The 12049-nt window shown below is 51.7% G+C and overlaps 1 protein-coding gene across 1 annotated transcript in view; it reads left to right on the forward strand.

The window, feature by feature from the left end:
- Positions 1–10966, forward strand: part of LOC119103145 (uncharacterized) — a 24918-nt gene extending 13952 nt beyond the window's left edge. The window contains exons 10-11 of the mRNA XM_037226596.1: positions 10175–10247; positions 10949–10966. Of these exons, the coding sequence (XP_037082491.1) occupies positions 10175–10247; positions 10949–10966 (91 nt within the window). The remainder of the gene's footprint in view (positions 1–10174; positions 10248–10948) is intronic.
- The last annotated feature ends 1083 nt before the right edge of the window (positions 10967–12049 follow it).

Here is a 12049-nt window from a genome sequence, read left to right on the forward strand (position 1 = left end):
AGAGAGAGAGAGAGAGATGAGAGAGAGAGAGAGAGAGCAATCAAGCAAAGGCATTTACACAAAGTCGATAAGGGCGACTGTGCCCTTACAGTTAGGCAACAAATCCTCAGTCACCGTTTGCTAGCCAACAGCGGCGTTTTACGGGGCCCTGGCGCGGTCTGTCAACCGGCGCCTCAGGCTACAGGCCGCATGGCGCCGGGCGGCGGCCCGGTGGCTGCCGGCGCGCTCCGGTAGGCCGGCCGGGCAGGAACACATAAGATTTGGCACCAGTTTAGGCTAAATAAGAAGACGGTGCGGTAAAATACCCTGAATGCATCACACCTGGTCTTTGGAAGAACGCTGAAACACTCGGTCCACCATCCAACGCCTATGAACACACGTCTGAGCATCGAATTGTTGACGTGGATGCTTCACACCGCCCGCTGCAACGGACGTGTCACTGCCCAGTGCGGTTCATCTGTTTACGCTGTTAATGCTGCCGGTATTGACAGCCGAGCCGCCAGATCCCAGCGTTACTGGATGGGCATAATTGTCTCCAATCACGACCGGTCAGCGAGCGAGCCGCGAGGCTGTGCGGCACGCCATCGCACGGCAGGGCGGATCCAGGATCTCGTCAAGGGGGAACATATAGCAAAATGTCTTAAAGTTGGCCGTTGGATGCCATCAACACCAAGCACGAGCTCCATTCTTTGCTTATTTATGGCTGCCGGCTAGTTATGTAATGTTTTGGCTTTGACTGTTAAAAAGAGTGCAAAATATCCCGGCATTAGAAATGCATTAAGAACGTGATGCACGAATATACTAAGTGTAACAAACTCAATAATCAGCGGAACAAACACGCACGACGTAAGTGGTGTGTCAAACTACGTTCGACAATTGCGCGTAAAAATTAGTTCGCGAACATTCGACTGCTGCTCTTAGGCTATTAAGACGACGATTTGCCAAGGCAAATGGTCGTCTTGTGGTCTCGGACCTATGTGCATGAAGCAATTTAGTCGGACCTGTACACACGAACAGACGAAGCTCCCTGACGTTCGCAAGCACACGTGGGGTTTTCGGCAACAGAATAAGATCGTTCTGACTTCTTTGGAGCAGCCCATGACTAATGAAGAGGACCCCTGAGGATCAGGAGTGGCCCGGCCTATTGAGACTTAGGTTGGGGCGGTGTTAGTATAACGGTTAGGGCGCTGAGCTCTGCACCTGTCGGCCTGGCGTTCTGGCCGCGGTCACGCCACCACCGCATCCCACGTGATACCGAATAAATGCATCCGTCTCTAAAACTGCCTGGTGTGTGACGTCAAGCCCCAATCATTACTGTAAGACACAGGTCCCCGTCAACGGCGTGGGTCCTCCTATCATATGGGGAAAATCAAGACCAATAGGGACGGCACCTGACCGATCGAGGGTGCCACGGCAGGACAGCAAAGAAGCTCTCGTCAACAGTGCAGGGTCCCCAGAGCAAGCGAGAAGAATCCAGAGCCAATATGGTTGGGGCCCTGAACGATCGGCAGTACCCCGGCAGGCTAACATATAATGTCCGACCAAAGCACAGAGCAAAACAAAAAACATCCCCACTGGACAAAGAGGAATAGCCCGAGACCAGTGAACATGCATAAACGTCCCTGTGCGATCAAGAGGGGCCGGGCAGGTTAACCGAAAGGGCCCTGACAAGAGTGAAGGGTTCTCCGCAATCGAACTCAAATGGAAAGTATCGGTGTAAAGTTTGTATGGTTTTAAGGTGTCTGGGAAAGGAAGAGCGCGAGTTTCGATGAGGGCTTTTCGAAGACTTTCAGACGTGGTTTGACATATGCGATTCCACTAAAAGTGGTTGCTTTTTTCTGTTAGTTCCGTGAGACGCTCTGCGTTTTCAGCAAAATCTGAAATGAAGCGTCGATAGTGCAAGCACATACCAGTGAATGGACGGGCGCCTTTCACAACTGTGGCGTGATTCAGATTTCTAATCACTTTTGCTTTACCACGATCTGACCTGATCCCGCTTGGTGAGGCTATGTGACGTAGATATCCAGCTTCCTGTTTCAGAAATTCAGATTTTGGCATTTTGAATTTCAAACCTGCTCTGCAAAGATGCTCAAACACTATTTTCATGTGACTGAGATGCTCTTCGAAGAATTTCGGAACACGAATCATGACATCACTGGTGAATACCTTTGCAAATTTGTGTTGAGTACCTGCCAAAGCTTGTTTATAGCTTCAATCCTGGGATATGTGTGAAATCCAAAGGATCAGCTGATTTGGCAGTAATACCACTAAGAAGCAGTTTTAAGCAATTATATTCTAGTTCTAGCAGAAAGCAGTTCTATCGATACAATCAGAATCCAAAGCAAACTGCCAATAACCGTTTTTTGCTTTGTCCAAATTGCTGAAGCATTTTAATCGTCCAAGGGAAGCGAGGATGCTATTAATGGGAGGGGGCGGGTGAAAGTTTTTCACGGGTACTTGGCCCAATTTTCTGTAGCCCACACAGCATCCTTCATCTCCCTTGTCCGTTTTGACCACCGCACTAAACCAAGAGTTTTGATTCGGTTAAATGATTTCAGCTTTGCGATTTTATGTTGTATGGTTTTTATACCATCTGCATCCGACTGAAAGGAAGCCGGGGTTTTGTTTCATAGGGGGTTGATCTTTTGCTTCATTCTTCATTGTTACTAGGTCCTTACACCCTTTTTCCCAATCACTTTGGCAAATGTGCCTGAATGTTTATCTAGCAAGTCTTCGGGGTGCTCCGCATTTTTTTGTTTTTACTAAAATAGACGTCTGTAGATCATTTGGTGCAATTCACAACCCTGCCTTTTTAAGACCTAAAACCCTCTAGTTTCTGAGCTATACGCCCGCAAAGATGTGCAGATTTTTTCGTCCAGACTATTTCAACGCCATTCAGGCCTGCATAACGCCTTAGTAATGTCATTCAATTTCTGCCACACCATAAATCATGCGGCGTTCAAGGCCAGGAAGAGTATTATCGTTGAGCCGTTCAGATCTTCCCTTTGTGAGCATGATTCCCGAATATTGTGGACGTCAACTGGCTACCATTCAATGTTGGACAAGCTGTGAAAGCTCAATCACTCATCACGTGTTGTGCTACGTAGTATAGAAAATTGAGCATGGTTGCCAATTTTTACGGAGATAATGCTAGTAGTCGAATAACTTGAAAATAGCACCAACACCGAGCATGTGAATGCTAGTAATCATCTTAAACTCACGAATGAATATGCAAGAACACCACTGAGCGGTGTTCACGGCCCACCTGGAGCGGGCCAAACAGGAGCGCATAACGATATTTGGCTCAGCATACCACGCAGCCCAGCCTGGAGAGACTGCAGGATTAACTCCGGGGTCCGTCGGCACAGGCAAGCCGTTGTTCTCTCCGGCGACGTGAGCTTCAACGCATTGGTCACCAGTTCGCCTCACATACGCCGGTGCTCCGACATCATCAGCGAGCAGAACATAACGCAGCTGGTGAGCCCACCTTACCCAACTCCATCAGCGCTGGATCACAACATCACCAGCCAGCGTGACCCTACACCTGAGGTCGACGTGTTGTCTGACGTCATCAGCGATCATCAGCCCGTCCTCATGAGCACATGTCTGGGATCTGGGTGATGTCTGAAGGAACCCGCAGTGGCGTACACTACGCTGCCGGAAACGCGCAGACTAGAGTGCCATCTGTCTCGATCCTCTGTCATCCGACTGGAGCGAGGCGGATGGTGCCACTGACGTCAACGCGTGCCTGCGACACTTCATGACTGTGTGGAACGCTGTGATGAACTGCCACTGCCCAGTTAGAAGAATGCGCGTCTCCAAACCGCCCTGACCCTGGTTGATCGATGGCGTGGCCCGGCGAGCGCCCATGTTCGAGCGAGACAGAGCGCACGACACCTGGCTGTGACTGCGCACAATAGAGACCAGGTTCCACTTCACGTGACTTCGCAGTCAGGTTAAGAGCCGTCTGCTTGCAGCAAGACGCGAGTTCCTTTGTAGCGATATGGCATATGGTGGCCGCCGCAGCTCCTGACCTATCTTCAAGAGGTTCGCCAGGGCAGCTTCGGAGCCGGCGGAGGCTGTGCTGTGAGCCCAGAGGAGGCCGAGGTGACGACCGACAAGCTCAACCGACACCGCATCATAGTAAGCCGCGGGTGAGCCGCATCGCGGCTAACCCGCGGGTCGCAGTGAACGAACATCTCAGTATGCCCTACAGGCCGCGCCGCTCGACCGAGGATGCCGTGCTCGCTGCAGTGGAACGCCTGCTGCCCAACACCACAGCCGGTCTTGCATCGTCGGTAACGACTATTGACTTGTTACAGGCGTCCGACAGCGTCTACCACGAAGTCCTTCTCTCTAAGCTTTCTTGGTATGTTGTTACCAATGTGGGATGGTTTGAGAGTTATTAGAATTTCGAGGGCAGATGGTACGTGGAAAACAGCTCACTCTCTCATACCATGCGGTGTGCTTCAGGGCTCGACCATCGGTCCTATTTTGCTCATTTTGTTCGCCAACGATCTGTAAGGATGATTCACCCTTGGCCGTCCTCGTCCGCAACGCTGACTGACACCATGTACATGGACTGCCGGCTCCCTGGCGGACCGGGTTTCGCCGACCTCAAAACAAGACTGGAACTTACCATGCGTGAACTTTAGTATTGGCTCAGCGCCGATTCTCTCCAAATAGACGAAACGAGAACTGCTTTTATGCTCCCTGGGTCAAAGCAAAATAAAAAGCAGCCGGCTTCCACTTCGAGGTAAACGGTTCGGCTATGTATGCTTCAAGTAGCATCAAATTATCGGCGTCATAGCTGACTCCGGTGCGTCACGTGATGCCCACGTCTCGAGCGTCGTGAAAAATGCGATGGCATCTTCGCTACTTTGTACGCATTCTGTCATTAGTTTATTTCAAATCTTCTCAAAGTCATCCTCCAGGTTTATGTACTTGCTCATATGACGTACTGTCTGTGCTCGAAGGGTAGACGACCAAGAGCGAACTACACAAAATTCTTTAAAAAGCAATCGACTTTGCTCCCAGAGCACTTACCGGCACCAAAACGCGTCATCATATAACTCCGGCTCTGAATTTCATTGGATGGCCGAGGGTCGAGGCCATGGTGGCACACCGCGACACATTAAGTGTTTAGAGTGCTGGAGGAGGTAGGCGCGCTTTACGAGGTCTGCGCGCTTTTTTGTTCCACGCGCCACTGTCGACCCGTGAAACGCTCGCCTCGCACAGAGGAAGCCTGCACCTACGCAGACACCGACTAGCCGCCACGCAGAAAGCGTTTTCGCATCGGGCCGCATCTGCTCGAAACCGCCTTGCCATCGTACGTCTGTGCTGCCACGTCACTGAGCGCGGTTAAGACCTCCATACGTGTTGTGATTTCTACTACTGACCACTGACCATTGTCCGGATCCGGCCACAGTGCGTGGATAGGACTGTTTCAACTATTTGACCACTGTCCGTATCATTTTATCGTTTACTTTAAGTGTGTACCTTTTTATACTGCACCTGGATGCAATTTGAAATATGGCTGTGATCTGAAGTCGTAATAGCCATGTGGATGGTTTCCAATATACTGATATTGACACTGACACTGAACACTTCCAGCACCACTGCCGCCATACATCGGCGGGTTTAAAGGGCTCCAAGTAAATGCTAGGGGGGCAACTTTGCATGGCTAGTTCAGCAGCGCCTCAACGTCATGCATATATTTCATGACAGTCAGACAATGCCGTAGTGAAATGTATATTTGCTGGATAGAGAAAATGTTTTCTGCAGCGCAGTCTTTTCTTCTTAAACGTATACCGATAGCTATAAGCGAGCCTATTTCATTACATCTGATGCCTTAATATCAAATGTTGCTCGGGATCCAAGATACCAATGCTAGACATTACATGAATTGCCTGTTATTATTATGATATAATAATAGTTACTAATTTATAACAATAGGGTGACATATGTAATTATAGTATGATGTTGGGCACAATAATATTCAAATAGGGGGCCGCTCATCTGTGTGGGGGTTTTAATTGAAATAGCTACCTTGAAGACCATTCGGTGCAGTTCACAGTCCTGCCCCTCCTAGGACCTAAACCCTTCTAGTTGCTGAGCTACACGGCCGCGCAGACGTGCGAACTATTTTGGGGAGACTATTTCAAGGTCACCCAAGCATCCATGACGCCATAACAACGTCACTAATATCCTGTTATTCAACTGGCCGTACGACGATCAAGGCCAATAAACATATAGGTGTCGAATCGTTCATATCTGGCGTTCGTGGGCGCAACCTCTGCTGGAATCGGCGGGACGGGAACGAAGGCGATGCGCTAGGCGGCAGAACACACGACGCGGGGCGGCTGGTGGAGCGGGGTCAGTCTGGCCTGAGGCGCCCGGCGAGGGCGCCGGCGTGGCGATGTCCGGTGCGGCGTGTTCGTGCCGCTGGTGCAGGTACCGCCGGTCCGACGCCAGCACGCGGCCGCTCGGCAGTCGATCGAAGCGCCGCCGTTGCAGTCCCACCCCCGCGATGACGCTGAACCGGTCCCACCTCCGCGATGACGCTGAATCGGTCCCACCTCTGCGATGGCGATGAACCGGTCCTACCTCCGCGATGACGCTGAATCGGTCTCGCCGCTCGGTCGCCGGAGCCAGGATCGCGACCTGGCTGCCTGATCTCCAGGCCACGGGGGTCACGGGCGTGCCGGTCGTACCTCTGTCGGACCTCCTCGCGGCGTGTGGCTGTTGTTGCGACGGCCTCGTCCGCGATGTGTTGCCAGCACAAGGCAAACGACCGCTGGTGTGCTGGGACCATGCCCCTCGCCGGGTGACCGAGCACACTTTGCGCCGGACATCGGCGGTCGGGACCGGGCGTGTTCGGGTTCTGCAGAGCGCTGGTGACCCAGGTATCGTGGTCAGCTGATGAGGTCCGCTCGTCCAGCGCTGGTAACCCAGGTATCGTAGTCGGCTGATGAGGTCCGCTCGTCAATACGCGGCGGATCAACTTCGCGGCATATTTCGCTGCCGCCTCCGCTCGCCCGTTCGACTGAGGGTAGTACGGTGGCATGTGCGGTGTTTTACATCGTTCGAGATCTATTATTTTACTTGTATACGCTATCTGACATTACCTGACATGAGTCATATTCAATAGCAATGAATATCAATGAACGACAGTGATGTAATATACATGACTGAAGTACCCATAGGATGTCAGGCACGTGATGATGTTTACATCACCTAGTATCAGTACCAGTATCAGTATATTGAAGTCATCTACATAGTGGCTACCACGGTTTAAGGTTATACAGGTGCAGTATGAAAAGGCACACACACAAAAGATTCACAAAAATAATACAAACAATGGCCAAAGAGCTAAGTCAGACCTATTTATGTACTATAGGCCGGATCAGATCCATTGTCAGTGAATAAAAACACATCGCGTGTGGCGGTCTTAAGTGCACTCAGTGTTGTGGCATGGCGGACGCGCGATGGCAGACTGTTCCAGGCTGCTGCGGCTCGACACAATAACGCCCTTTGTGTGGCAGTCGGTCGGTGCTTGCACAACTATAGACTACCATGGTCCGAGAAGCGAGTTTCACGACTCGAAACAGCGGCACATGGGGCAAAAAACGTGCGGACCCTGTGAAGCCCGCCAACCTTATTAAGCGCCTGAAACACATATCAGGTCGCGGTGCGTCACCATGATTTCGATCCTCGGCCATGCAAACGAAATCAGCGGCGGAGTTGTATGGCTGTGCGTTTTGGGGCCGGTCAGTTCTCTAGCAGCAAAGTCGATTGGTTCCTTTTTTAAATTGTATGCAGTTCACTGTTGGTCGCTCACCCCATGCGCACAGGCGATACGTGACAAGAGGGAATGCGTACATCGGGATGATGATTTTGGGAAAATCTGAATAGAAGTAATGGCGGAATATGTACAGAGAAACAACGATGTCATTGTATTTTTTTCGCGACGCTCGAGTTATCGGCGTTCCCTAACAAACTGGAGTCACCTATGACGCCAAGAATTTGATGCTACTTGAGGCATCCACAGTCGAACCATTTACTCCAACACGCGCTCGAGAGGGGTCAAATTGACCCCCGAAGGATTTTCCGGAATAGTTTCCGAACTGCACGGTGTATCCGCGCCAAATTTTGTGACATTGTAGGCAACTGAATAACGGATCGTTTGATGTTAAAAATTCAGATGTGCAACGTGAGATTGCTGACATACGGCAGGTGAAGTCAGGCCATGGATTCTACGAAGCTGCTTTCTAGGGAATCGTTCAGTCTGGTGCAACAAAGAAGTTTTATACAAAGCCCTACATCTCTGAGATACTTCCTTAGACAACACAACAACTGAATAAACAAATTCGATCGACCTAGTCAGTTTTGAAGGTGATACCAAGGTCAAAGCGAATCTGATTTAATACCTAACGCTTGTTGTATGGGGTAGTTTCTGTGCATATTTCGAATTTATTGATATCAAGAACCGCATTATACATCTTCTATGCACTTCTCAAAGGTTAGAATAGGTCACTGATCTAAAATGATCACCGTCAGCATTTTGTTTGTAGGAACATGCTGCCTAGCGTAATCTTTGTCGCTTATTCAAGTGCAAAGCTCAAAGCAGTCTCACATAATTTTGGCCTCAATGACCTTCGAAAGGTCAAACAAGGTCACTGACCTTAGGTGAGCATGTGGCCTTTTGCCTAGAACAGGATCTAGGTTCTGAGGCACTTTGGACACCAACCTGGAGACTGACCTCGTTTGACCTTACTTGACATGAATATCATGACCTAGGAACCTACAAATCAAATCTGAGTGAGTTCAGGTACAGGACAACACACCCTGTAAATTTGGTGTCTCCAGCTCTCTTAGTTCCTAAGATCTCAGGGGCGAGGGACAAATTGACCCCCACCCGAGCGAAGGGTATCCAGCTGGCCACACGGGCGCGTGTTAAAATAGAAGTCAGCTAACTTTTCAAACTTTGCTTTGACCCAACGACCATAAAAGCAGCTTTTGTTGTGCTCTTTTGGAGAGAATTGGCACTGAACCAGCTCTAAAGCTCACGCATGTGCGGTCTGGTTTTGAGGTCGGCGAGACCTGGTTCGTCAGGAGGCCCGCACTCCACGTGCTTGGTGTCGTCAGCGTAGCAGATGAGGCGGCCATGAATCAGGTAGCCATATAGATCGTTGGTAAACAGAATGAACAAGATTGAACCGATGATCGAGCCTTGGAGCACACCGTTTCACATGGGCAGAGCAAGCTGCCCTCCAAGCACCGCCTGCACTCGACCATTCAAATAGCTCCTAAACCATCCCACGCTGGTAACGCCATACCAAGACAGTTTTGTGAGGGGCACGTCGTGGTCGACGCTATCGAACGCCTTTAACAAATCGATAGCCGTTACCGACGATACAAGACCGCCTGCGGTGATGGGGGCCAGGCGTTCGACTGCGGCGAATATGGAGTCCTCGGTCGAGTGGCGCGGCCTATCGGCATACTGGGATGGATGCAGCAGAGCGCTGTCGCGTTCAAAGGTTCCGTTACATGTGTGCGAGCTACCTTTTCTAAGATCTTCGAGAGCACACTGAGCAGAGATATGGAGATATTGCTGGACGGTGCAGCCGGTTCACCTGACTTCGTGACTGGTACAACAGATGCCGTCTTCCAGCTATTTTGATAATTTTGGTCACGAGAGACCTGTCGACGTGTTTTAGAAGATAAGGGCCGACGACTGAAAAAAACGTTCCCACACAGCGTGGAGAGGGACCTTATCCATGCCCACCGCCTACGATATGCTCATACGCTGAACACACCGTGACAGCTCTGGTAGCGTCGCAGGTCGGAACGAGGAGCCGGCGGTGCAGACGGTGGGCGGTCTGGGCTTGTTGGAGCCGGCGTTCACTGCACTCCGCAGGTTGGCTGCGATACGGGTCCCCACGACAGCGAGCTGGCGGTTGAGCTTGTCCGCCGTCACCTCGGCCCCCTCGGGGCTCACCGCAGACGCGCCCTCGGCCGGCGTCGAAGCTGCCTTGGCAAACCTCTTAATTGTAGACTAGAGGCCAAGGCAGCAGCCGTGCATCATCTCGCCGCAATGTAACTCGCGCCTTGTTGCAATTAGAGGGCTCTTAACCTGACTGCGAAGTCGCGTAAAGTCGGGCCCGGTTTCTAGTGTGCGCAGCCGCAACCAGGAGTCGTGCGCGCTGTCTCGCTCGAACATGAGCGCTCGCCGGACCAAGTCATCGGTCAGCCAGCGGCAGTGCGGTTTGGAGACGCGCATTCTTCTAACTGGGCAGTGGCGGCTCACCACAGCGTTCCACACAGCAATGAAGTGTCGCAGGCACGCGTTGACGTCAGTGGCATTATCCGCTGGCACCAGTCGGATGACAGAAAATCGGGACAGATGGCACTCTAGTCTGCACGTTTCCGGCTGCGCAGAGTACGCCACTGCGGGTTCCTCCGGGCACGCCCCAGATCCCAGGCATGTGCTCATGAGGACAGGCTGATGATCGCTGATGACGTCAGGCAAGACGTTGACCTCAGGTGTAGGCTCACGTTGGTTGGTGACGATGCGATCCAGCGCTGACGGAGTTGGGCGAAGGTGAGTCGGGCTGTCCACCATGTTTAGCTCGCTGATGATGTCGGAGTAGCAACGTGTGCGAGCGAGCTAGCGAGCTAGTGCCCTCAGAATTCGGCCTGTAAATCTAGACAGCGAGGAACGAAATGCATTTAATATATAATACATCTATGTATACATGGGGACTCTGAGCATGGGGACTTTCTCATAAACAAGGCATGTTCCTTGCATCGAACCCCGGGAGCGGCGGACGGTGCCGCTCATTAACACCACACCGGCGACGCCGGCAGTCCACCTGTCCAGACCCGCCCTCCCATCCATTGCGTTTCTGCCTGCGCTGACGCACCCCGTGCCCCTTGCTGTTCGCAGGACCGAGGGAAGTTGTGAAGTATTGGGAGGGGATGAGGTCAGAAGCATTTGAGGTGTTCCATTCCATGTACCGTCGCAAGCTTAGTGCTAAATCATATCAGTTGTTGGGAGGCGAACTCGATCCCCAAAGCCCTCCTCCAAAAAACGCGGTCGTTCACTCGCCCATGCTTGGCAACCTGGTCCCCGGCCGGGGGTCCTGGTTATTATGCTGGGTGCTGGCGGCCGGTTGGCGTCGGACCCGCTCAGGTGCGCGGCTCGAGAAGGGTGGCTGCATTCCCCAGACAGGTCGACACGTAGGGAGGACAGCTCCTGGAAGTGTTTTCGTTCGCGTGCTGGGCGCACCGGTGAGTGTGCGTTGTGCGAAATCATTTCCGTTTATTGCATTGTGCTTTCATGCGGCAGGATTCCTTTTCATTGGTTTGGTGTGTTTGATACGACCGGTGCACTCGCAGGGCCGTGCTGCGCCGTGCAGGGTGCCGTGCACCCATGTTGAATAGGGGGCGAAAATCCCTCCAGTGATGTGCAGCCCTCCCACCCAGTGGCGTGGAAACCCCCTCCCCTAGTTAAGTGAACTCAAGTTTAATGGAGTTGGTTCTCGTCACTGTGTACAGCGTCATGTTAGGTTAATTATGTATGGGCAAGAAATCTCCCCCTCGCTAATTGAAAAGGCCTTAGACGAGGCCCTGGACCTGCATGACTTTTTACATATGGGGTAATACATTTGCAGCATTTCATGGCCTGCTTCTCCTGATGTGTTTGCTTGCAACATGTGAGTGACGTGCTATTGGTATTTTTAAGTATACGCCCCTTTTGCATGTTTTCCCGGCAGGATGAGGTTCGCTGTTGCTGATTTTGAGGGGGGGGGGGGGGAAGGATGGGCATCAGCCCCAACCCTTAGATGGAAAAACGCTTTACTGTTGTACTGCTGAGATGTTGCTGAGAACTGCGGCTGCTCTGCTCTGGAACGCTGCTTGAGGAGTGCTCCTGATCGCTCGGAATCAGTATGTCTGCCAGCAAGCTGGTACAGCAATCAAACGCTTCCATGAAAGACAACTGGTGCTGCTCCAGAATCGTCATGCTTGGGAAAGCAGGCATTACACC

Source organism: Pollicipes pollicipes, unplaced genomic scaffold (assembly GCF_011947565.3).
Source record: "Pollicipes pollicipes isolate AB1234 unplaced genomic scaffold, Ppol_2.1 Scaffold_5724;HRSCAF=6776_pilon_pilon_pilon, whole genome shotgun sequence".
In the NCBI taxonomy this organism is placed as follows: Eukaryota; Metazoa; Arthropoda; class Thecostraca; order Pollicipedomorpha; family Pollicipedidae; genus Pollicipes; species Pollicipes pollicipes.